The sequence below is a fragment of the Melanerpes formicivorus genome, unplaced genomic scaffold (assembly GCF_026170545.1).
Source record: "Melanerpes formicivorus ecotype bairdi unplaced genomic scaffold, bMelFor1.0.p_v2 SCAF_42, whole genome shotgun sequence".
In the NCBI taxonomy this organism is placed as follows: Eukaryota; Metazoa; Chordata; class Aves; order Piciformes; family Picidae; genus Melanerpes; species Melanerpes formicivorus.
In genome coordinates this window covers 4,797,638-4,823,240 of record NW_027142394.1, presented here as the reverse complement: position 1 = coordinate 4,823,240, position 25,603 = coordinate 4,797,638, and the positions used below count along the sequence as shown (strand labels likewise).

Genomic DNA, 25,603 nt, shown 5'->3' with positions numbered 1-25,603 from the left:
GTTGGTCTCTTCTCCCAGGCTACCAGCACCAGAACAAAACAACACAGTCTCAGGCTGCGCCACGGGAGGTTCAGGCTGGAGGTCAGGAGGAAGTTTTACACAGAGAGAGTGATTGCCCATTGGAATGGGCTGCCTGGGGAGGTGGTGGAGTCGCCGTCACTGGAGGTGTTCAGGAGGAGACTTGACAGGGTGCTTGGTTGCATGGGTTAGTTGATTAGGTGGTGTTGGATGATAGGTTGGACATGATGATCTTGAAGGTCTCTTCCATCCTGGTCTGGTCTGGTCTGGTCTGGTCTGGTCTGGTCTATTCTATTCTATTCTATTCTATTCTATTCTATTCTATTCTATTCTATTCTATTCTATTCTATTCTATTCTATTCTCAAACTGGCTAAGCAGCTGGAGGGGAGGCTTTCCAAGCAGGGTTAGCATTTCAGGTGGTAACAGGTCCTGCAGGATCAACCTTTACATTTGGGACAGTTCACTCCCAGAATTATTCCACATCCTGTTTTAGAGAGGATTTTGCCACTAAGTGAATAGCAGCAAAGATCACAGTTCAATATAAAAATGAGGTGAGCTGGTGGTACACAGGCTAACGAGGTGGGGAGACAAGCACAAGAAACTACTTCTAATGGATCTTAGAACCAGCCCTGTGATTTGTGGGGATGTCTATTGAAACTGGTGTAATGCATTAGGCTGTGAGATCTTTATAAGCAACACTGTGAAGGAGAAAAAAACAAGTGATAACTGCAAATTCAAACCATGTCATATCTGCTTGTATCTTTCTTAATAAATTAATCTAACCTTGCAGGCTTTATCAGTTCATCAGCAATAAAAATACTACGTCTTAGTTGTAGGAAGGAACAAAGTGCAGCCTGTGCCTGCAGGAAGCTCATTGCATCACCTACTGCTGTTATGGCTACATCTGCAGAACACCTGGAGTGCTCTGGAGCATGCTGACTCTTACCTGTCCTGGGGACACAATTCCAACTTTCCATTGCCACATCTGTCACAGGTAGGCCAGGAGAAAGCAGTGCTCTCATTAACTCCAACAACAGTACCTGCAGAAGATGACATTCTTACAGATTAGTAGTGACAGCAAACAGTCACCCCGGCTTCACAGCAGCTTTGACCCTTTCTGACCCTCAGCTCAAGAACAAGTCTTGTCACAGCCAGGCATCAGCTCTTTCAACAATCTCACTCCCTCTCTCCTTCAAAACTCAGGTGACAGCATGGCAGAGCGTGTTGCATTCTAAAAAGATCAGGTAGATAATTGATAACTAACTTTCCAAACTGGTTCAGTTCCCTCAGTCTGAGTTTTACTGGTTTTCAGATTTATTTTTGTTTGCTTCTTGTTGTTTTCCTTTCTGCTCCTCTGATGTTTCCTTGGCAATCAGCAGCTATAAAAATCATCAGGTCGGGTAGCTCGATATCGATATTTAGGAAACACAAACCAAGGAGAAGATTCAATCCCTTTCCAAAACAACCATGCAGGTTCAATCCCATTAACAATGGGGTTATTCTTAATTTATACTGATTTAGCAGAGATTAGATCTGGCCCACAGATTTAAGTGTGTGCAGAAGAAGGGATTGCCAAAGATACTTTGGACTAATACAAAAGGGCCTTGCTAGTTTTGGCAAGACAGAATACAGTCAGAGGTTTATGAGAAGCCAATAAAGAGTGTATTATGTTTTACAGTAATCATATGCTGAAATTATGGGCATTATTTATGGAGAAAATCCTTCTAAGTACTTAAAAGCACACAAAGTGGATCACCTGTAAGAATGAAACCACACTCAAACAAACCCTTGTTGGTACAACGGAAGCATAGACTAAAAATTCCGGCTCCTACTGAGCAAGAATCTCACAGTTTTATACCACATCCAATAAAAGAAACCCTGGGAGAATAGGAAGCTTTTACACTGTCTGGTCTGTAAGACAGGGAGTTAATCCCTTGTTTTCCTGGTTCTCCTGACAGGGAAGAGGGAGCAGCACATGAACAAAACTGTAATTTTCTTTGGGAATTCCAAGGACAGCAAGTCTGAAGATCAGGAAAGGCCTACAGTGATAGGATGAGGGGCAGTGATATCAAACCAGAGAAGATTAGGCTTAGATTTGATGTTAGGAGGAAGTTCTTTACCATGAGGGTGGTGGAAAACTGGAACAAGTTGCCCAGGGAGGTGTTTGAGGCCCCATCCCTGGAGATATTCCGGGTGAGGCTCAACAGAGTTCTGGGCCACCTGATCTAATTGAGGATGCCCCTGCTGACTGCAGAGGGGGGGTTGGACATTTGGAGGTGCCTTCAACCCCCAAAACTACCACTGAAGGAAACTGAAAAAACCCCACCCCTGAGTAAGGGTGTTGGGTATGAAAATATCTAATGTCAAAATTCAACTACTGGTGGTGAGTCAGAGGCTAGGCAAATATAATTAATCAAGTAATAGCCCAACATAACATATATGGTATGGACTAAACTGGAGTTTGCTCCTAAGTATGGTTAAGAGGAACAAAAACAGCTCTATGAACTGCCAACATTGAAGTCATCCTGACTGCTACTATATGGCAAAAAGAGACTGCAAATTACTTTGCCAAGCATAGTGACAGGAAAATGACTCTATTAACTCTGAAGCTCACAGGTGAGAACCACAGACTCATCTCTGAAAGAATAACAAACTTTCCAGTAGAAAGCAACCACAGGTTTCCACTCATCTGTTGAAGAGTGACACTCCATTCCAGAGCTGATAGGATTGGATCTCCCTGAAACAAGGGTGTCTGACAAACTTCTGCTTGGATTGCCACACTGTGCTTTTGAAGCTGCTTTTGAGGCTGGACAAGCTGTAGAATAGTACCAGGATGCTCAGGGTTCAGCTTTGAGCATGAGTTAGGACTGGGGGAACTTCAGAGGTTGGAAGGAATGTTTATATACCTTCCCCAAACCAATCAATCTACTCAAAATCCGGCGGGCAGCATGGCCTGTGTCCCCCCTCTGGTCCTGACACTCCTGGAAGCTCTGACACTGTGACCAATTGCTGTACCTGTGGATAGGGACTTGAATGACAACCTGCATTTTTCAGTGGTTGCAAAGAAGTTTTTCTAGAGTAGGCTGAGCCTGCTGAATCCCTGAGAGCCAGGTGGAGCATCTGTGACTGCAAAGGAGCAGGGAGGAGCACTCTTTCAAGAAGGGGTGAAGCCTCTGCAGCCTTTTTTGAGTGCTGAGAGCGGGGCCAAAACCAGCACACGTAGGTGACCAAAAGTACAGGAAGTGAAAGGAGGGCACAAAACCCAAGAATGAACAAGGTAATCCTGCTTCTCACTGAAACCCAGATGAACAGCTCCCTCAGTTAAGAGACAGAGACACTGAGTGACTTCTGAAGATGACATATTTTCCTCCGTGGGTTACTCCATCAAATACATACCCTCCCTCCAGCAAAGCAGGGGCAATGCTGCCAGTGTCACTTCTTCAGCAGAAAGATGGAGGCAGTAACTATCTGAATTTCAAAACACTGCTTTCATGTCTCAAGTGCTATTAACTAATTTTAGTCACACATAAAAGTTATGAGCTATATTTAGCATTACCATAGGTACACTTTATATTCTATGCTGGTACCAAGGTGTGGGAACGTACTGGGAACAGCTACCCTGGACAAGTTTCAGATTAAGCAAGACAAGGCTGCAGGATTAATTTCTCCTTTTGTCATTCTTCCATCTGTAGTACAGAACAGGGAAAGGGGGACACCTCCCATATGTGTAAAGTAAGTACTTGTTTATACAACAGATCACAAAGGAGTATTTTCTTTCTGCTGGAAAAAGAAAGGACAGGGAAATGTTTGCTTTGTCCTGCTATGTACACTGTCAGTGGGACTAAAGACAACAGGCACTTCTCATAGCTATAAAATTAGGAGTGAAGAAGTGATAATTTTCAGCTTTGGAGAGGTTAAACAAAAAGCTGAAAGATATTTCACACCCAGTGACAGAAATATCTTTCAAGTAACTCACACTATAGGTGTGAGATGTACACAACACAAAGGCACAAAGTGAAGTGCCTCTAGCTGTGCTTGGTTTCCATTCTGCAGTGTGAAGAGTTCAAGATCTGCCACTGCAAGGTGCCCATGGACTTGTCACAGAGGTATTGCTAACCCTGTGGCTCTGCCAGGAGAGAAGTATGTTTAGAACACCTCTGTGGGGCTTCAAACTGTTTTTTTTTTCAGTGCATTACATTAGAGCTGGAAAGATTAATTTATAACCCTTATTTGCCATTATTTAAAACTAATTTCAAATGCTCCAGTGAAAACTTGGAGGTGCAAATGTAAAACAGTATCAAGAATTTTCTACAAGGGCTACTGGAATCCCAGGAGTTACACCAAGAGGGGAATTGCCTTTAAAAGCCAAGAGTTATTGGGCTTTTAAGGACTTTTCCCCTATAGACAATCTACCACTGGGAGGCTTAAGAAGCTGACTGGACCTAGCCTTAGAAAATGCACAGTAGGAAATGTTTCTGCATGATTAGGAAACGACAGAAAATACATTGTAAGAAATGTTTCTGCATGGGTAGTGGTAGGACTGAAATATTAGACAAAGCAGTGATCCAAAGTGGCTGGTGAGCAAATATTGGCCGAGTTACGCTGGATGACTATGGTGAAATATTAAATTGTCCCATTGCAGCAAAGCTCCAGGGAAATCAGACACTAACCCCTGCCCTTCAGGATCTGGCTAACACATCTTATTCATCTGCCTAAAAACTATTAGTATACCTTACTATTGCCAACATCAACAAGGCTGGTGTGAACAGACAGCTTCTGAAAGAAGACAGTGAAGGGAGGACTATAATAAAACAGATTGTGAATCAAACATTTATTCTGGGGAATGAGTGAGTGGGAGCAGATCTTGGCCAGCACGAGGCAAAGAGAACCCACAAAGAAGTTAAAAACTTCAATACCCTAATGACCCACAGCAGTGTTGGACTTTTTTATCCCTCCATGCTGTTTGTGCAGGAAATCAATATGAAGACCTAGAAGATTAAAGTAAGCAGAAATAATTAACCACCTTCATTTCAGGAAAGGCCATACAAACCTCTCAGAGCACAAATGGAGTTGGCCTGTGTTGTAGAATCCAGCTCATCGAGTCTGACAGGGCCAGGCAGCTCACTGAGGTCAGCACCAGCAGCCGAGCACAAAAGAGGCTTTTGTAATAGGAGAACAGTACGTTCAACACAAATAATCCTACCTGCCAACAGAGACATTTCAACTCAGTACAGTAACAAGGAAAAAAGGTGACCATGTTAATTGTCATGGCCAATAAAGACAATGATCTCTGCCAGCTACTAAACAGATGGATAGACTCCATCAGGCTTCCTCAATGACAAAGTATTTTGCTTTCAGTGCTACATGCATCGTGCTCTCCTGACACTTTGCAGCTCCTGGGGAAAAAAAGGTGCTTCATGGCAGAAGAGAGTCTGATTCCACCCTGACTCCATGCTCCCTGCAAAGCCAGCCTTGCTGTCTACTCCTTGGTTAGAAGCTTGGGCACAATTTTGGGTGCTCTTACCTTGTTGCAAAGATGACAGGGTAGGTGCCTGCAATGCTTCGTTCTCCAAAGCAGAGAGTTTTGCTTCAGGACACAGGTTGATGCTTCCAGTCCATGTCCATTATGGAAGCGACTGAAGGTGTGAGACATGAACTACCCATGCAGGCACCATACAGAACCATACCTGAACTTTTCAGTAACTCAGAATGAATCTAAAGTTAACTAGCATCCCTACATGACCTGTATTGGGATTAAGGCTCATTGCTAAGAGGAGAGAGAGGAGTTTGTATAAGTTCTTTGCCTAGGGTCTCAGTTCACCCTCTTACTCCTTGCAATAAAACAAGTTTCTGCAAGGATATCAAAACAGATTAAATCAACTTTCTTAACAGAATAGACTGTTAACAGTTGGAAAGGACCTACGATGATCATCTAAGACCAACTGTGAGAGTCTGAGTCTTCTGTCAGCTAGCAAATGTGATTGATGCTGGTCATTAGATTCAATGCCAGCAGGGAAGACCGACAGAAGTATTGGTGGACATCCACAAAGGTCACTAAATTCTCCTTTACGTTGAAGCTCAAGACAAAACTGTGAAAGAAAGAAACCTTACAGGAAAGCTCTAATTACAACCCCTTTCAAATTTCCTCCCAAACTTGCCACGTCTCCTCTTCACCTGACAACAAAAGTCTCTGTAAGTCATGTATTGCAGTATCAGAGATTAGAATCATAGAATCAATAAGGTTGGAAAAGACCTCAAAGATCATCAAGTCCAACCTGTCCCCCAAGACCTCGTGACTACTAAACCATGGCACCATTAGGATGCTCTTTCAGTTTGATCCCAGCTGCTTCAGACCCCCATGGACAGCTCACCATTTCCCCACAGTGCATCCTTGAAGAAGATGAATCGTGAGGCAGCACCCAGGGCTTCTGTGATTCCTGCACTGAGAACACAGGATGCAGCGACTGACACAGCCACAACTTTCGGGGTGCCGTGGACGGCATCTTGCAACGTGCAGTCAGTCACAAACAGCCACATCTCTCTCTGGCTTACAGGAACGTGGGGTTTTGTCTAGGATTTGAGGAAAACAAACCAACCACAGTACAAAATTGGGATGCAGTTGTTAATTTACAGGAGAAGGAAAGGCTAAAACGACACCTTCACGTGTAAATCACTAATAAAACTGACAGAAGTGATTGCACTTAGGGCTCACAATGGAGAATGAATTAAAGCTTTTTTACTATATTTATTAGAATATTTTTTATTATTTCTATTTTTTCATTAGTTCTATTTTTCATTATTTCTCTTTTCTCATTATTTCTGTTTTTTTTTCATCATCCCTCACTGCAGGCAGAAACATCCCTACCTTAAATCATCTTTCCGGGGTTCACCCACTGGAAACTTGGCTTTATCCCAATCAACTACCTCCCTTTATCATAATTCACTTTATTTAGAATAAACCAAACCAGGTTGGAAGAGACCTTCAAGATCATCGTGTCCAACCCATCAACCAATCCAACCCACCCAAACAGCTAACCCATGGCACCAAGCACCCCATCAAGTCTCCTCCTGAACACCTCCAATGATGGCGACTCCACCACCTCCCTGGGCAGCCCATTCCAATGGGCAATCACTCTCTCTGTATAGAACTGTATAGAACTTAGACTATGCCAGGGACTTTAAAACACATTTTCTTTTAAAAAATATGATATATTTGTATCATTGTGGCAGTTTTAGGCTGGTGCCTAGGAAGACTTTCCACAGATTGAGTAGAAAGGGGTAGAATGTAAATAAATTACCATAGGATGGAAAAGGGAAAATAATGATAAGGTGATGAAGTCAATTGGAAGAAAGACTTCAATATTACTGTTTTTCCTTTAAAAAAACCCAGCAAGGATAATGCTACTACTAACAGAATTTCTGTGTGAGCAAATTTTCCATGCACTGTTATCTGATTCCCAAGAGCACCAGTCCTTGGCTAATAGCTCCTGCCCAGTCCTTGGCTAATAGCTCCTGCCCAGTCCTTGGCTAATAGCTCCTGCCCAGTCCTTGGCTAATAGCTCCTGCCCAGTCCTTGGCTAATAGCTGCTGCAAGCTGCAAAGCTGGAGTGTTTTTCTTTCTGTTGAACAAACATCTCTAACTGTGTGAATGATGCACAGAAACAGGCAAATAGATAAATCAAAAGTAAAGGACACAGGGACCTGTGATGGCAGTGGAAGTTTTCTGCCTAAGGCAGCTATAAAAGTACTGTGGTGTGACTAAATGAAGGTACATCACAACTACTGATGTCACACCCAAAATACCTACATTTCATCTCAGCCTTCATATCTGGAAGTAATTATGGCCAAATCAGTGGTGGGTTTTGTCTTTTTCACACTGGGATGAGGAACAAGACAGACTGAACAGACATTACATACACTCCAGTGATTACTCCATCCAGGGACTCTAACAAATTCAGATGGGTTACAATTTGATACTTTCCTTCCTTTGATTTTATAACACAGCTTTTATAATATCTATGTGAATTTCCCCACGCTTTAGGGGAAAACAAAAGGGCTTCAAAGCAAAGCAAATGTCACATTTAGCAGCCCAAGCAACTGGCAAATTTTAAGACAGTAAGAATTGATGTTAATAATTTAAATATTTAACTAAGATTAAATTCCTTTCATAATTTAGACACTTTTGGCTACTGTTTTTAATTAGCCTGCCAATTAGAAGCTCATACTTTAAGCTTTTAAAGGAAAATTAAACTCTACAAAGATTGGAGAAACACAGAGCACAGAAGGATTTTCTTCTCTCAAAGTTCCTTCTCTCTAGCATGAAGTAATGCAACAAGAACTCAATTTTTCTTTCTCTCTCTGACTGAATTCAAACCTTGAGACTGTTAACCACACTAAAATTAGATTTTTGTTTGTTTTGGTTTTGTTTTGTGCTAGCAGCTCTTCGACCAAATGCATTCATTTTAAATAATGGCTGGGATAATTCATACCTCAGTTACTGCAGTTATGCCTTAATACAACATATGCTGCCGATGGCAGTGCTGCTGTTTCTCTCCCTGCATTTGAGTACCTCCTCTGTGGAGATAGCACTAGGACATCTTCAAAGAAAGAATTTTTACAGCTGCCCCCTGAGAATTGCTAGCACATTAAAAGATGGCTTTCAGGAGAAGCGTCCAGAAAGTAAATAATAACAACAACAAAAATCACAAGTTAGTATAAAATCATCATCTTGCTATGTGTGACAATTTGTTCTGAACAGAGAGGACACAACAGACAAATAGCAGCAGGAATGAGTTATAAGGAAGGACAGCTCCTTAACCACAGATGGAATATATTTCCTCATATTCCTTCTGTACCACAGTACAGATTCTGAGCAAAAATAAAAGCGTGCTTCCAGTCCTCCCTCACACAAATGAAGCGTCTCGGAATACTTCAGAATAAAGCTTGGAATAAATCCTCTTTCACAAAATACATGTGAATTAGCTCACCTAGCAGATGGTCTAAGAGAAAGAAATCTGCAAACTAAACCAAATCACAGCCCCTTCCTCACTGACTACCCCTTGGTGACTTTGCCTGTGAAGGGTATGTCCTCTTGGCAAAGGCAGCTGCAGTAAACAAGCTGCTGTTCACAACCTTCTTCTGGGAGGATTAGGCAAGGAATACACTACCAGCAGGTCAATCCCTTTACATTCCTAGAGCAGTTACTCAGCAGTTATCCAAAAGTTATGCAGAAGGATACATTCTATTGCTTTTCCAGCATTCCTTCCATAAAATTATAAGCCCTCATGTGGTTCACTAAGAAAATTTAGTGCTTACAGTTCAGTAAGTGATTAGCCACTAAAAAATCCAGCTAATAGACTTCCTAGCAGCAAGAAGAAATCACAGAGCTGTTTTTCCTTCTAGACAAGTTTCCATTTTTCAGACTCACATCTGTTCCTGCGTGCTCATCTCTCCTCTAATTTAGCAATAATGTTTTCTACACAGGAATACTGATGACCCACAGCATCTCAGATGTAGACATTCCAAAGTACAAAAGGGTTTGGGCAGGATACCACTAGTCTGTGAGTTTCTTTTCTTTGTGAACAGTACAGTGTTCTTGGCAACAGAAGTTCATGCACATGTGTGGCCATCTTTCTGTTAGCACCCTGAAGATCCCAGCGAGCCAGCCTCAATTTCACCTTTGCAAATGCTCTGTTAAATTCTCCCTTGGTTGGGAGAAAACCCCAGAGGTAGCCCTCATCATCTCAGGAGTTAAAAGTCCTCCCTGCCTAAAAATCAAATAATAATTCATTGGCTTTTGAAGCAAAAGGGCAAGACCTAAATTAAATTTATGTCTCGCTCTGGTGGGAAGCATCTCCAGCTATTTTGCTGGCTGTTCTGGAATTCCTTTGTCTTGGGTTCATGTGCTTTGATTCCCCACTTCGTTACTTGTGAAGCTGATGGACAATTGCAATTTTTTCCTCCTATGCTGAGGACCCAGTTGCCAGGAAAAAATAAATAAATCAGCAACAAAAATTTCCTTACACTACTGAGGGAATCAGCAGCATTTTGAAAGAAAATGGTAGCGTAATTCAGAAACAAGTAAACAAAACATAATTATAAGCTTTCCAGCATAGCATGGATGGCAGATGTATTTACCTAAGAGTTCCTCCTTTCCACTAACTGGACCAGTAAAAGCCAAATTTGCCTGAGGGGTTTCTACTGAAGTCAACAAAAAGTCCACAAACTTGCATGCAAAGAGCAAAACTATTTTCATATAACCATCATCTCCTATCCCCAGACACTCAACTGACTGGGAACTTTTTGCTCTTTATTTAAGGATAGCATTTAGCTATAAACTGAGTCTCAACCAACTTCCTGCAAGCCCCCTGAGCGGTATTAGCTCTGGTTTGACAGAAACCCATTCAGAAATAATTCACTTCCCAGTCTGGATGGTATTGAAACTAGAGGGGCAGCTCATTGTACCCATTCACAGGCATTTTAGACTTGGTGATACCTCTGCTTATACAACTCTTGAAGACAATCCAGGAGGGTTTTGGGGTTTCCCCTGAACAAGGTAAACGCTGGCTTCCTCACAAAAACATCATGTTGGCCTTCCAGTATCTGAAGGGGGCCTACAGGAAGGCTGGGGAAGGACTTCTCAGGATGTCAGGTAGTGACAGGACTAGGGGGAATGGAATGAAGCTGGAGGTGGGGAGGAGGTTCTTCACCATGAGAGCGGTGAAGCCCTGGAATGGGTTGTCCAGGGAGGTGGTCGAGGCCCCATCCCTGGAGGTGTTTAAGCCCAGGCTGGACGAGGCTCTGGCCAGCCTGATCTAGTGTGGGGTGTCCCTGCCCATGGCAGGGGGGTTGGAACTAGATGATCCTTGTGGTCCCTTCCAACCCTGAATGATACTATGATTGATTTTATCCTGAGTGAAAAACATTACCTGCAGCTTGAGGTACAGTACTTGTGCCCAAAAGCTACAACGTTCGTTACAACCATGGATCTGAAAACAATACAAAACCAGGGAATGAGACAAAGATGATTCCAGAAATCCAGTGGTACCAAGCATCTGTTACCTGACTTGTAAAGCAGATTACCTGAAGAATGTCTTTTAGGCCACCAACAGCTGGTGGCTGGTACAAATTAGACACCGGTTCCTCCTCATCCACTTGCACATCTATTTCACCAGACTGAGCAGTAAGGATATAACAGAAGCTGGGAGGAGGAAGATGGGTTGTCATCTATTAAAAAGTAAGGAAAAGAAAGGTGACCTTAAGAAACAAAAATTAAAAGCACTTTCATTAGGCCACTTGGGTCTTGTAATCAAAGCCAAACCCAAACCACACGATTTACATTTGAAGAGGGAGGGGGAAACGGAATGATATGGTTAATAACGACAAGACTGAAGCAGAAGCTGAGTTAATAAACCAACATCCACAAGTTAGAAGTGAAATCAGCTTGGCTCTATCATTCTTTCCATAATCTGATATCAATCCCCACCCCAAATAACATCTCATGATCTGGCACACTTGGCATACACCGCGACTATCTCGCTTGGCAAACGCTGCGGCTGTTTCAAGGTGCTGCTTGGTGTTATTTTTATTACATGGCAGGAGGGCCCTGATTTTTTCCAATTTAATTTGATTTTGAATTATTTTTTAAATTTCCTGAGATTTGGGGACTTTTGCATGTGGGTGGGTTTGGTTTTTTTTTTTGGTGATAGTAAACAGCTGCCGAATGTTTAAAGCTGCCAAATTAAATGCAGGGCAGCAGGAGGAGATAATGAAGAACAGGAACACAACAGCCACGAGCACTGCTCTCTTTGTGTGAAGCCAGATTTTTCTTTCCCCCTTAAAAAGTGCCATGATGTAACAAGCTTTATCAATCACCACTTGAAGAGGTCCCAGGCTAGAAAGGCTTCTCAGAAAATAACACAGACAATGGTAGAAAATAATTGTTATTGTGGATATGGTAAAATATTCTTCTGGCGACGTTTGCTGTTCATAAAGCATTTCATGTAGTAGAAGAAACATGAATCTATTAAGGACTGCTTCCCACCCATTAAAGAAAACCAATCTGCAACAGGAAAAAATAAGCAAAATGAGTTGAGACTCAAGATTTCTCTTTGCCTCTGACAGCACTGAAGAAGGTATTTGACTCTAGAGGTGGGTCCGAAGAAATCAGTCCCATGGAACTCTTCCCAACAGCTTTATCAGTGTGCTGGCAACATTATTTATGTACCTGTGTAGAAAACTGGCTCCCATAAAACTGTGCTCAAAACTATACTCTTTGGATCAAGAAAAATGTATCTCAACTCATAAAACTCCACTCAGCCAAGAACCTGCAGCAGTAGAAAGCAAGTTGTGATCCTCCATGGAATGGAATCAGCGTGGCAGACCCAGGACAGAGGTGCAAATGACACAATTATGGCAAGTTTCCTTCATTTTTAGATTGCTAATAAAGCAGAGAAAATGAGGAACAAATGAGAGTCATAACAAGACTAAATAACAGTGCTCCATCCGTGGATATTCCCATTCTGTTGTGTTTTAATCCACAACACAATCCATTCCTCTGGGACTCCTGAAATGTCTAGATGACAGGGAGCTCAAGGAGAAAATAGCTGTTTCAATCAGTGTCAGTCTTGGTTTTATATATAACCAAGGGCTGAGCTTTTAATTCTTAATCACAAACCCCTGCACAATGCAAAGAACACTCTACACTGTGGATAAAAGATTCTCAGACCTCTGAAATGACCTTTACTGTTCCCTGGGTTTGAAACTTGCTTATTTCCAGTGGTTTTTTCCTTCCTTTTCTAGAACTTACATCCTGATTGAGTCTTCTAGGCTCTTACACAATTTTTTAATACCACAAACTTCTCCCCCTATACAAGAATGACAGGACAGACACAGGCACTTGCCTACCCAAAAGCTTCTCAAATGATTTCATCTTACCTTGCCATGACAGAACTCCTTTTCAAATACCCAAGTTCAAGAAATAACTAAGGATGCAATATTAGGCTTGCAAATATACAGTCATGTACTTTTAAATGCATTTTAATACCTCCCCACCACCTAAAAATCACACAAACATTCATTACTTCTTAGTAGATCATTTTTGTGTTCATCCTTTGGATGTTCTCACATGAGACAAGTACCTGTCAAAGTCACAGTATCAAAATATCACCAAGGTTGGAAGAGACCTCAAAGATCATCAAGTCCAACCTGTCACCACAGACCTCATGACTAGACCATGCCACCAAGTGCCACATGCAATCCCCTCCTGAACACCTCCAGGGACGGTGACTCCACCACCTCCCGGGGCAGCACATTCCAATGGCGAAGTCATCCTAACTACTAGGAGAATTGATTCCAGCAGTCAGTCTGATTTCACAGCATTTAAACTTCAGAAAGGTGCTTTCAAATCTAAGGTTGGAAAGTGCTTCCAAAGGAAAACAAAAACCAACCAAACAAGCAAACGAAAGAGTTAATATCCTTGTGTCTGGATTTCTCAGCTGGCTCTGTTCTATCTAATATCTCTTTCCTCCAGCAAGAAGAAGAGAGGAACAATTTGTCTGGACATCCTAATATTCCAGCTCTAGAAGATTAATAAGAGGTTAATTACACCATTTTGGAAAGATGCTGCTGATTCAGAGGGCTTCAGGTTAGCCCAGGAGCTTGCCAGGAACAGTAGAACAAAACTCGGTAGCTAAAGAGGGGAAGAGAATCGATTCCCAAAGTAAACATGATTACACTACCAACAAAAACAGCAGTTGTGGGTGGAAAAAAAAATCATTTCCATAACAGCAAGGCTTACCATTTCAGAGTCTTGACTTTGTCCAGGAACTTTTACAGGCACTACTGGAGGCCACAGGCTGTCTATCAGACTAAAAAGTCCTAATGCCCTTCAAAAAGACCAACAAAAGCAGGTTTAAAATGTTTTCCAGTGTTACAGTTTAAAGGATTCATTTAGAAATATAATTTAAACCATTGCATGATTATGAAAACAATTTCAGATCATATTTGTTTTCTGGAAGCTGGTCTTGATTTGGTCTAATTAAGTCTCCATCATCTGTGCTGCAGGGTGGAGAGGGAGGGAAGGGATGCATCACATTCAGTGACAAGCAAGCTGTATTTAATCCTTTGCCACGAACAGCCTGCTACATGATAGAATTCAGGGGAACTGGGGTAAATGCTAGCCAGAGAAGGACACAGAGTCTGAAAAAAACCCAAAGTGCTGCTTGTAACATTTTCATTTCTTGCTTGTCTCTAACAGCTGGTTGTAACTGCTTGCAGGGAAGGCATTGTCAGATAGAGACAAGGATAATTTGGTTCTCTTAAGTACATGTGCAGAGAGCAGCCTCCTTCCTACACAGCTGCTCATCTAGTTGTGATTTTTATCTATTTATTTTGTGCATTTCCCACTTTTAAATCAGAACCAAACACAAAATTAACAGCCTGGCATATTAAGGTGAAACACTGCAGACTCTGTAGCTTCAGCAACCAGCGCTGTCATTTGCAGCAGTTCCGTGGCTGCCTTGGCATCCTGGCTGGAGAGGCACAAATATCCAAGGGAGAGGCTAAGAAAACAGATGAGGGAGGGGAAATAGCTGCAGATAACCAACTTGAAGAGGCATGCATTTTTCAGTTAAAGCTCCCAGTTATCTTGTCCTAGTTCTCTGTTCTGTGTGGTTGAAGCGCAGAGATCCGGATTTTAACCCCACACTGCCTCCAAGAACAAGTTTTCTGTTCCTCCAGTCAAGAAAGCCACTGTTTCTGAAACAGCTCCAAAAAATGAAGTCCAAATCTTGCTAAAAGTAACCTTAGTAAATGTTTAGAAGGAAATGGCATTCTCTGGTACAGGGCTGCAGCACTTTGCAATATGCTGCTTCTCTTTGAGAGGTCACAGAAACTTTCAAAGTTCTGCTTTTAGCTCACTTCTGCTTAAGCTTATTTATTTCTGTATTTCCCTAATCCTTCTCCAGACTCTCAAGTGCTGACACTTTGGGTGACAATGGGCAGTGAATTTCTTCCCATGTTTTTCCATAAAGCACCAGGTATCATCTATGAGTTGGTGCTAAGAGCGATGCCTTTGCATCAGCACTGTAAGAAGGTTTATGGACGTAAATCTCAGAGAGGGTCTTGTGGAATAAAGCTTCGCCGTTCAGGTAGGAAGCCGGCAGTTTGTAAAGGTGATGTTGCTGCCTGTAGTTGTGTTCTCCCCACTAATGAACACACCAGAAACACAAAAAACGTTGCTCTGCTAAAGAAAAAAAATCTTTCTGACTTATGGCATCATTGCTGAGTTCATCAGAGGAGAAGGCTGAGCTCAGAGCTTGGGGGCTTGTGTGTTTTAACAGAACATTACAACATAGACAGCAACACTGTGTAGGTACGAAAGAGACTGCACAGCAAATCGACTGCTTCTTGAACCCTTGACTGGGGTGAGATTTTCTGTCTTGTGTCTGGGCCAATGTCCAGAGAAACAAACTGGCCTTGCTAACTTGGACATGAAAAAAGGAGAGTTACAGAAAGAGAGGCAGCTACAGCAGTGTCCTTCCTCACGCGACACGCAGCACGAGGGCAGAGCATGGGTAAGGCTGCACCACAAACTGCCTGTGTGTGTGCACAGAGGTCACACACTGAGCAACTCAGAGCAAGCAAGCCACACTGCTGCAGTGCAGATACATCCACAGCTCCACACAGACTTTACACTGATCTCTCATCTGTGCTTTTAAGTTTGCACAAGTGACAGGAAGTTGTCCCTTCTTCTTCAGCTCTCTTCCAGCTTGCTACCCCTTATCAGAATATCTAAGACATATGGTACTTTGTTTTTATTACTTGTGTCCTTTTGGAGAAGGTCATCTAGTGCTTGAACCAGGAACTCTTTATTAGTAGTAAATGACAGTATTTGTTAATACTACATCAAAACACTGAAAATCATAGAATCATAGAATTGTTAGGGTTGGAAGGGACCTCAAGGATCATCTCATTCCAACCCCCCTTGCCATGGGTAGGGACACCTCACACTAGATCAGGCTGCCCAAAGCCACATCCAGCCTGGCCTTAAAAACCTCCAGGCTTGCAATACCTCCCCAGGCAACCTGTGCCAGTGTCTCACCACCCTCATGGTGGTAATACATTACATTATATAGAAGTACTTTTGATTCAATATGGATATGCCTTAGTCATTCTCCAGCACTGGTTACTAAACAGATTCATGACAGAAGCACTAAAGATACAAGCAGCAGTCTGTGCTTGTTAAAGAGAAGAAAACTCAGGAAGGAAAGTTAATTTCTGATACATAAAGCAGTCATAAAAAAGGACAACAACAACGAAAAAGCAAATATCCAAAACTTCAATGTGATTACAGAAATTATCCTTTGAGTGGAGCTCAACTTTTAGCCACAGCAATTACCAAAGTGTTTCAGGACCTGAAAACCTCAGAGCCGGGGGTGGCTCTCGTAGATGGCAGTCTTTTTGGAGGAGGGAAAACCAAAGGAAGGAAGTTAAGACTTCCTTGCTCTGCAGAGAGTTCTTACTATTACATTTCCTGTCAGCATCTAGCAGTTGGCAAGCCAGTTAGTGGTGGTCCTCTCTCTGAGTGCAAAGCAGACAGTGAAGAGTAGGGGAAAAATGAGACAGGAAAAAAAAAAAGAGAAGAAAGAAAAGCCTCAGGCTCAAGTGACCAACGCTACAGACAAATACAGGGGGATTGCACATTCCAATGCCTAACATTTGAAAGTTTAAAGTGACAAACAACAGAAACCAACTTTACTTGAAAATGCAGACATTTCTCAGACAAGCACAACACTGGTTGTGGAACTCAACAGTCAGAATCTACCTCCTTTAGAGGAAAATACAACAGCTAGCACAACCAGCCGTGAGCTAAAGGCTGGGTGAAGTGCCAAAGCTTAGGAGTATCCTTCAAAGTGGTTTACCCTATCCAGCAGAAATGTGGACTTTAGCACTATCCATGCAGCAGCAGCACCTTCCTTTGAAACTCGTTGATAACTTTTTATCTGTGGGATAAAATTTGTACAGACCCTTTAATGTCCTGCATTAAATAGTTCTTCCTTCTCCTTCCTTTTTTGAATTGATGTCATCTTTCTGTCCTGCTGAACAGAAACTCTTCATGTTTCTAGATTGTAAGAAAGCACAAAGCAGCAGGGAGGTCTGCTCTGTTCAGCAGTAAAACAGCTCAGTGCTTGGCAAACAAGGTGAAAAGACACAAACTGTCCAAATTATTACTCTGTATGGAACTCCAATCAGGGCTAACCCCATAAAATTAACCTTTTTCTCAACAAAGACATAAAGAAACTAGTAAAGTTTCTCTCAGCTGATTGAAATTTATTTCTGGTAGAAAGCAGCAGACTATGTATTCCTTGAGGCATTTCAGTGAATGCTCAGACCCTGCATCTAATTGCAGCCAGTTAGTTACTGGTTATACTGGACATACCTGAAACACACCTGGGATCTATTAAAACAGAGAGGTTACATGGTGGTTGTACTGCATCCAGATTCTTAACCCAAATTCCTGCCTCTAGCAATACACCATCAAAATCTCACTTCTTCCTTCTCAAGGGGTTGAATTTATAGGACTGACATATGAGGTAGTGGGAGGACAAGAGAGAGAACAGACAGCTCTATGGAGCCAACTCCACCAGCAGCAGATCAACAAACATTTTTTAGTCTTCTCTCTTTAAACCACCAGAGCTTTCTCTCTTTTTTTCTTTTTCTTTCTGGTATCAAATGCAGTTCAGGGAACAGGAAAGGCTGGAGCCAAGTATGAATGAGAGGTGAAGAGAAAAGGTGTCATGAAACAGACCCTGAACCACGTACAGGCTGTTAATTGGGTTGGACATGATGATCTCGAATGTCTCTTCCAACCTGGTCTGGTCCTGTCCTATCCTATTCTATTCTATTCTATCCTATCCTATCCTATCCTATCCTATCCTATCCTATCCTATCCTATCCTATCCTATCCTATCCTATCCTATTTCAGCTGCTACAATACTGATAATACTGATTCAACAGCCCCATGGACAGACACAGAAGAACTGCTGGAAATAAGAGACTGAGCAATCCATGGCAACTCTGCCATGACTCAGCCATGCCCATCTGTCTTACAGGATTGCCAGAAACTGGACTGCAAAGGGAAACACCACTTCCTCTACTGGACTAGAAAGAGAAGGATTTCCTGCAGGGACATTTGTGGGGAGTATGTTGTACGTGGGGTATTGGAATTGCTCTGAAAAACCATCTAAATCAATGGAAGATCTTCAGATGATCTGCTACAATACTCTAGTCCTTGTTAAAGCACATGGCTATTCAAAGCCAATATTCCACATTAACAGAGTCTCCAATGTAAGATCACTGTAATTCTAATTTTGCACAGGACTGATCTTGGTCAAGACAGGACACAACTGTGCAAGTTCTCATCCCATTTTGCTTTTGGAACACAAGCATTCCCTTACCAAGAGGAGCAACAGGTGTAGTTTCTTTAGCACATCTTACAGTGTAGGTCCCATTCCAAAGACCAAGTCAGGTTAACAGCCAGGTTTTCACCTGGATGTAAAAATACCCTTTTTTGTAGACTGAAATGCAGCTTCAGCTTTCAGCTAGGATTTTTGAATTGCATTGACTAAAATGATGCTGAATAGCACCTGATGAGGAGGCTTAATGATGATCTGGAAAGTGTTAACAGTATCAGTGGTCCACTGATGCAGAGAGCTTGAGAATCTCTTGTATCTGTTAAGTGAAAATCTCCCCTGGCTCATGGAGGGAATAAAGCAGCACTCTGTCTCCATAAAAGAGATTACAATCCATCTGACTGGGGGACAAAAATGCATGTATGGGATCTTATTAGCCATTCCTGGCTGGCTCTAGACCATGAGCTTCAAAGGCACAAAAACCAAACAAACAAAAAGGCATGACTTTTCCCTTGCATTTCCTACATTTTGTTCCCTTTTATCCATTTTAAAAGCCACTGTCAGAGTCCAGGAAACAAACAGTTCAAAATCCATCTCCTTCCAAAGAGTAATTGGTGTTCTCCAGAAAAAAATAAAAAGAAGAGGCAGCACTCTTTCTTGCAGGGCAGACCACATAGTTCTTATTCACTCATGTGCTGCAAGCCAAGGTTGGGCACTCACAGGCACATCCCATCATGTGCTTGGATATACCACTGGCTCTGGAAACCCACTTATCCAGTGGCAATGAGTTCTACAGCCTAATTATGCTCTCTGTAAATAACTAGTCCCTTATATTCCTTTCAGCTACAGCTTTAGTGTGGTTTCCATCACACCTAGGATGACATAAAACGTGTCCCAACGCTTGTAATAACAAGTTACAAAAGCAGAACTTAGGCTAAAACAATTAAGGGAAAAAAAAATACCCCCCCCTGAACAATTCCTCCCTCCCTCCCTCCCACCCACCCATCTTGTACAATGAAATCACGTTTTAACCACTGCACTGTCCCTGAAGCTACACCAGCCTTTTGCTTTTAATGTTTCCTAGCAGGGTTACCACCAGCACAGCTCCAGCTGAGCCACCAGCATTTGCAGCAGTGTGCCTCCTAATCGTCCTCAGAACAGCCAGAAGTAACTGACTGCTGCTTTGAAACAGAATTTACATTAGGAAAAGTCTGTCTCTTATTAGAGCTAGGCAGAGCACTGGAAACACCAGCAGCCAGTTGTAAAACTTCATTTGTATCCAGAATTCCAAAGCCATTATTTAATTTGCTTGGGGGGGGGGTTGGGGTGGGGGGGGGGAGGAGGGTAAAGAAAGAAGTCACTTAAAAACAGCAAAAAAAAAAATCCAATCAAACCAAAAGCCACCAAAATAATGAAATAAGAAGCCGTGTTTGTTATTAAAGGTCCATAAAAACGCAAGGAGGCTTGAAATCCAAAGGATCTGAAAATTAACACTGCAAGCACACATGAAAAGCAAAGCACACTTGAATAGGGCTGGCTGGGAAACAACAATTCCATTTTGCTAAACATTTCAAGGCTTTGAAATGTGTTTTTGTTCCAATATGAAACAAAAAAAAAAGAAATGAGACTCTCTGAACGTTTTCATGAAACGAGAATACGAGAGAGAGAGAGAGAGGGAGGGAGAATGTTCGCTCCCTCTGGACCTGAGCGGGGAGGGGGGGGAAAAAAAGTCTTCCCAACAAAATTGCCTCCAAAATAGATAAAGTTTCCATGAAACATTCTGGTTTTGATGAAACAGCATTTTTTTTTTCAACAGGAAAAAAAACGTGTCAGCAGAAATATCCCAGCGGCTCGAGCAGCAAAGGCTTATCTACGGCGGGGGCTTGCGCGAACAAATCGAGCCAATCCGATCACGTTTCTATAGGTCCCCATGTGAACACTACATCAGTTGCCTCAGAAAGACACTCCATGAGATACTTGAGATATCTCTCTGTGGTTTTTTTTTTCCTCCCCTCTTTATTAAAGGCATTTTATTTCATCCCAACTACGTAAAGGAAGTCACAGAATAAGCAAAGTCCGAGAGGCATCGTAATTCGATTTGTCACTTACCTGGGAGGATACTTCTCTAAACCTGGGGACGCTCCAGAATAAGAATGGCTTTAAGACTTGCAAGATTTCTTATTTCTTTATTTCTTAAGAAACCTAAACTGTGCTTTCAAAATCATATGGATGCATTTGAATGAAGCTTTCACCTACTAAGGGAAAGTCTGTGCTGGAAACTTCAACCCATACTGGGCAGCCCTGGAGAAAAATCACAGTATCACAGTATAACTTAGGTTGGAAAGGACCTCGAGGATCATCAAGTCCAACCTATCAACACAGACCCCATGACTAGACCATGGCACCAAGTGCCATGTCCAATCTCCTCTTGAATGCCTCCAGGGACGATGACGTCCTTGGTCACCACCTCCCTGGGCAACCCGTTCCAATGACGAATGACTCGCTCGGTGAAGAACTTCCTCCTAACCTCGAGTCTAAACCTCCCCTGGCGCAGCTTGAGACTGTGTCCCCTTGTGCTGGTGCTGGTTGCCTGGGAGAAGAGACCAACCCCTTCCTGGCTACAACCACCCCTCAGGTAGTTGTAGAGGGCAATGAGGTCACCCCTGAGCCTCCTCTTCTCCAGGCTAAACAATCCCAGCTCCCTCAGCCTCTCCTCATAGGGCTTGAGCCTCTCCTCATAGGGCTTGAAAATCCACTGCACTGAACACTGCTGCAATGAAAGGAGGTGAGCTGCTGGTTTAAAGTCTTTGAATCTACTGAGGAGGAAGGAAACAAGTCCAACAAGTCCAAGTGCTGAGTGCTGCACTTTGGCTACGGCAATCCCATGCAGAGCTATAGGCTGGGGTCGAAGTGGCTGAGAGCTCCCAGGCAGAGAGGGACCTGGGGGTGCTGATCGACAGCCACCTGAATATGAGCCAGCAGTGTGCCCAGGTGGCCAGGAGGGCCAACAGCATCCTGGCCTGCATTAGGAATAGTGTGGCCAGCAGGAGCAGGGAGGTCATAGTGCCCCTGTACTCTGCTCTGGTTAGGCCACACCTTGAGTCCTGTGTCCAGTTCTGGGCCCCTCAGTTTAAGAAGGACATCGAAACACTTGAACGTGTCCAGAGAAGGGCAACAAGGCTGCTGAGAGGCCTTGAACACAAGCCCTATGAGGAGAGGCTGAGGGAGCTGGGATTGTTTAGCCTGGAGAAGAGGAGGCTCAGGGCTGACCTCATTGCCCTCTACAACTACCTGAAGGGTGGTTGTAGCCAGGAAGGGGTTGGCCTCTTCTCCCAGGCAACCAGCACCAGAACAAGAGGACACAGTCTCAAGCTGCGCCAGGGGAGGCTTAGACTCGAGGTTAGGAGGAAGTTCTTCACCGAGCGAGTCATTCGTCATTGGAACGGGTTGCCCAGGGAGGTGGTTGAGTCATCGACCCTGGAGGCGTTTAAGGGGAGATTGGACGTGGCACTTGGTGCCATGGTCTAGTCATGGGGTCTGTGTTGATAGGTTGGACTTGATGATCCTCGAGGTCCTTTCCAACCTAAGTGATACTGTGATACTGTGATACTGTGAAACACTCTTGTTTTTTTTAATGAGATATTGTATTGGCAAGCCTTCTCTCTTCCCTTCTCTGCTAAGGGTGGACTGATCTGTTAGCTCATTTCTGCTCATTTTGGAGGATGGTTGGCTCAAGTACTATCGGGTGCCCCAAAAAATGGCAATGAGAAGATTTAATTGAACAAAGCCAGACTCAGTTGTTCCAAAGAATATTGATCACAGAAATGAATATAAAGGCAGAACACCCCAGCATGCCACAGCACACTACACACTTCCCCCAGGAACTGGTTCTTACCTTCCTCTTGTAGTTCTTTGCAGAATTTTCATTCCAGCTAAGCAGCAGAATTTTCCTTCCCATCTCCTGCTGTACTGCTCAGTGTCATCTGCAGAACTCAGGGACTGCAACTGCACTTCACTGAACATGCCATAGGCATCCTGGACAAGGAGGCACAACCTGCAAAGCATTCCATCCTTAGTGGCTTCTGTTCATGACAAACTCATTATCACACTGCTGAAAACTCTATTACAAACTTCAGGAGAGGGCTGGTGCCCTGCATCTGGAGAATTCCTACCAAATAATGCATCAATAAACTCACCATCATTAAATCATGGAATGGCCATGTCCAGTGGGCAGAGAATAATGAAGAATGTGTGTGTGTGCAGCATGGCTGAATAAAAATTACTGAGTGTTGTAGCACTTCAGTGTCCTGATGCTTTGGTCTGAATTTACAGCCCTGGAGTTGCACACAGCCTTTTTTCCACTGAGTACAAATAGGGTTTTTTTGGTCCTCTTCTACATACTGGATAATCACAGGATTATAGAATGACTTTGAAGCACTTTGGAGATCATCTACTCCAACCTCCCTGCCATGGGCAGGGACACCTCTCAACTAGACTCAGCTGCTCAAGGCCTCATCCAACCTAGCCTTGAACACCCCCAGGAAGGAGACATCCACAACCACCCAGCATAACCAATTCCAGAGTCTCACCACCCTTGTACTGAAAAACATTTTCCTAAGATCCAGTATAAACCATCTCTCCCCCAGCTTCAAACCATTCCTCCTATTTCTATTGCTAGACATCCTTATGAAAACTCCCTCTCAAACCTTCCTGTAGGATCCCTTCAGGTATTGGAAGGCAACTCTAAGGTCCTTCTGGAGTCTTCTCTTCTCCAGTCTGAACACCCCCAGCTCCCTCAGCCTATCCTCACAGCAGAAGTGTTCCAGCCCTTGGATCATCTTTGTGGCCCTCCTCTGGACTCGCTCCAACAGGTTGTCTCATGTGTATTTTGGGGATGTAATAGGGCCACGAACCAGAGAAGCATGACTGAAAAACCCAAAAGGCCAAAGTGCTTGCGTGGGCAATTAGATAAATTAGCTGCTCTGCACTATGTGGTTTGTGTACTTATAAAGTAGAACAGTTGAATTTTTGCCTCATTTGAGGTGAATTCTGCAAGGACCAAACCTGTGTGTGTGCATAAACATCAAAATTCTGCTTAGAAGCACACAAAAGAATCTATTTCACAAGCCATAATCACCGACACTGAAACCACCAAAGCAAGCACTGCATTTTCTAGAGCTTTTTTCTTCTCTTAAATGTCCTGAGGATGCAAAAGAAGAGTGAAATGCCATTTTTTCTACAACAAAAAAAACCCCAAAACCAAATCATGGAGCTGCATCTCAGTATGTTGAATACTGGGTATGAAGGAGTCCAGAGGAACTATTTTAGGAGGTAATTAAAGAACCTGCTAAACAAACAGTTTGCAGCAATATTTGGAAGCAGGAGCTGTAGGGCTGGGAAGTGTTGCTTAACCAACTTGCTGGCATTTTGAGAAGATCTTACTGTCACAGCAGATAAGGCAAAAATCAGAGGATGTCATACAGTTAGATAGTCGAAAATGCATTTCACAAGATTGGGCACCTGAGATGAGCAGCCACGATAGCATGAGTCACGCAGCGCTGAAGGAGGCTGCTGTCTACAAGATGGCTTTAATTGCCCCAGAAAGAGACAGTTAAGCATGGAAAATTTTCAAAGGCAGACAAAAATTACCTTTGAGGGTAGCACATGCATTTTTGCTTCTAAATAAAACTCAGAGATGCACTAGGCAGCAGAATTAAGTTCACTTCCAAGGTACATGCCTAAACTATCTTCTCCAGAACAGCACCATTGTTCAGAGCAAGCCAACTCCAGCTGCCTTTGGAGCTCAGCATAGAACATGTATGCACCCTGAAAGTATTCAGTGGTAGTCATTATGTCTTTATAAAACAAGTCATAATTGAAATGAGCTCCTGCATTTCTCTGGAAGAAATCCATGTGTTTTCTTCACAGGGAAGTTTAGGTACGTGGAAGACTAATAGTCACAGTGCCCTTGTTCATTAGGAACTGTCTGGCTTTGGCTTGCACCCTTCAGAGGGCTGTATTTGGCATAGGGTACAACTCCACAGTCTTTTGGGCATCAGAACTGTGCAAGCACCAACTGAGAGTCCTCTTTTTTTTTAGATTCTAGTGCTGGTGTTGAGGAGCAGGGAGTGGTAGGGCTGAGCACAAATGAAGGTTCCTGCATTTGGTCTGTATCTACAGCTACAAGTGTCCCACACAGACAGAATCTTCACCAGGCCAAGAAAGCTTAGGTGCAAATCCTCCACAGCCTGCTAAGGTAAAGAAGTCCATTAGAGCCATGAAACACTGTTTCTGCCCTGAGCAATAACAAATGGGAGGAAACCAAATGCTGTTGTGATGTGCAGGCTGGTAGGATGCATACCCTCACCTCTGGGCTGAGCTGTGTTCCCAGCCTAGAAAACAGGTGACTGTCCTAACAACACAAACCTGGGTCCACAACAGCCCCACCACTCTTTGCCTTTTCTATGTAAAATCCTCTGTGAGATGCCTTCTGGATTTACACCACAAGGTCATCTCCCACAACAGAACAAAGACTGCTGCGCTATGAACATGCCAGCCCAGAAGCAAAGACACTCCGGTTGCCTGCTGCCTTCCATGGCAGTCAGTCAAAAGCAGTCCTGAGTTTTAACTGCTTTGACTGAAACTCCTCATGCTATTGTTTTGTTTGGAGTAGCAGAGCTAAGGCATTCTGGACATTTCTGAAAATCAGACAGAGTGGGACATTAAAAAACAAAGCCAACAGTTTTGCCTACGTTAACAAAACATTCAGTGGCTGTTCATTGTGAAAAATTAGGTCTCCATATCCTGGAGCAAGCAAGGGCCAACAGAGTCAGTGTCCCAGATCTGATCGGTTCAGCAGTCTCTTAACTGATCACTGGAATTTCTCCTATCTTTAGTGAGACATAACTGAATTCAAGTAAGTCTCAGACTAGCTGGCACCAGGCTCATATTAATTCCTCTGGGACATGTTAATTGCCCAAATAAAATTAGCTTGGTTGGTGCTGAAGGCATCAGCCTCTGAAAGTGCATTTTCCCAGTCTCTTTAAGCCAAACAAAGAGATGGCTGCTGTCAGACATGGGAGTCTCAACTCCCCACATCCCTGGCCACATATTTCCATCCCTTTGTGGTGGCAGTGTAGATGGCTAGGCTAGGAAATTGATTTAGCCAGAG

At 43.1% G+C, this 25,603-nt stretch overlaps 1 protein-coding gene across 2 annotated transcripts in view; it reads right to left on the bottom strand.

Moving 5' to 3' along the window:
• SPIDR (scaffold protein involved in DNA repair) overlaps positions 1-25,603 on the bottom strand; it is a 201,768-nt gene that overhangs the window by 5,361 nt on the left and 170,804 nt on the right. For both annotated transcript variants that reach the window (XM_068158790.1, XM_068158791.1), the window contains 7 exons: positions 22,328-22,486; positions 13,818-13,905; positions 11,102-11,245; positions 10,948-11,007; positions 6,391-6,589; positions 5,070-5,222; positions 966-1,059 (listed from right to left, as the gene is read on the bottom strand). In XM_068158790.1, coding sequence (XP_068014891.1) covers positions 966-1,059; positions 5,070-5,222; positions 6,391-6,589; positions 10,948-11,007; positions 11,102-11,245; positions 13,818-13,905; positions 22,328-22,486 — 897 coding nt within the window. The remainder of the gene's footprint in view (positions 1-965; positions 1,060-5,069; positions 5,223-6,390; positions 6,590-10,947; positions 11,008-11,101; positions 11,246-13,817; positions 13,906-22,327; positions 22,487-25,603) is intronic.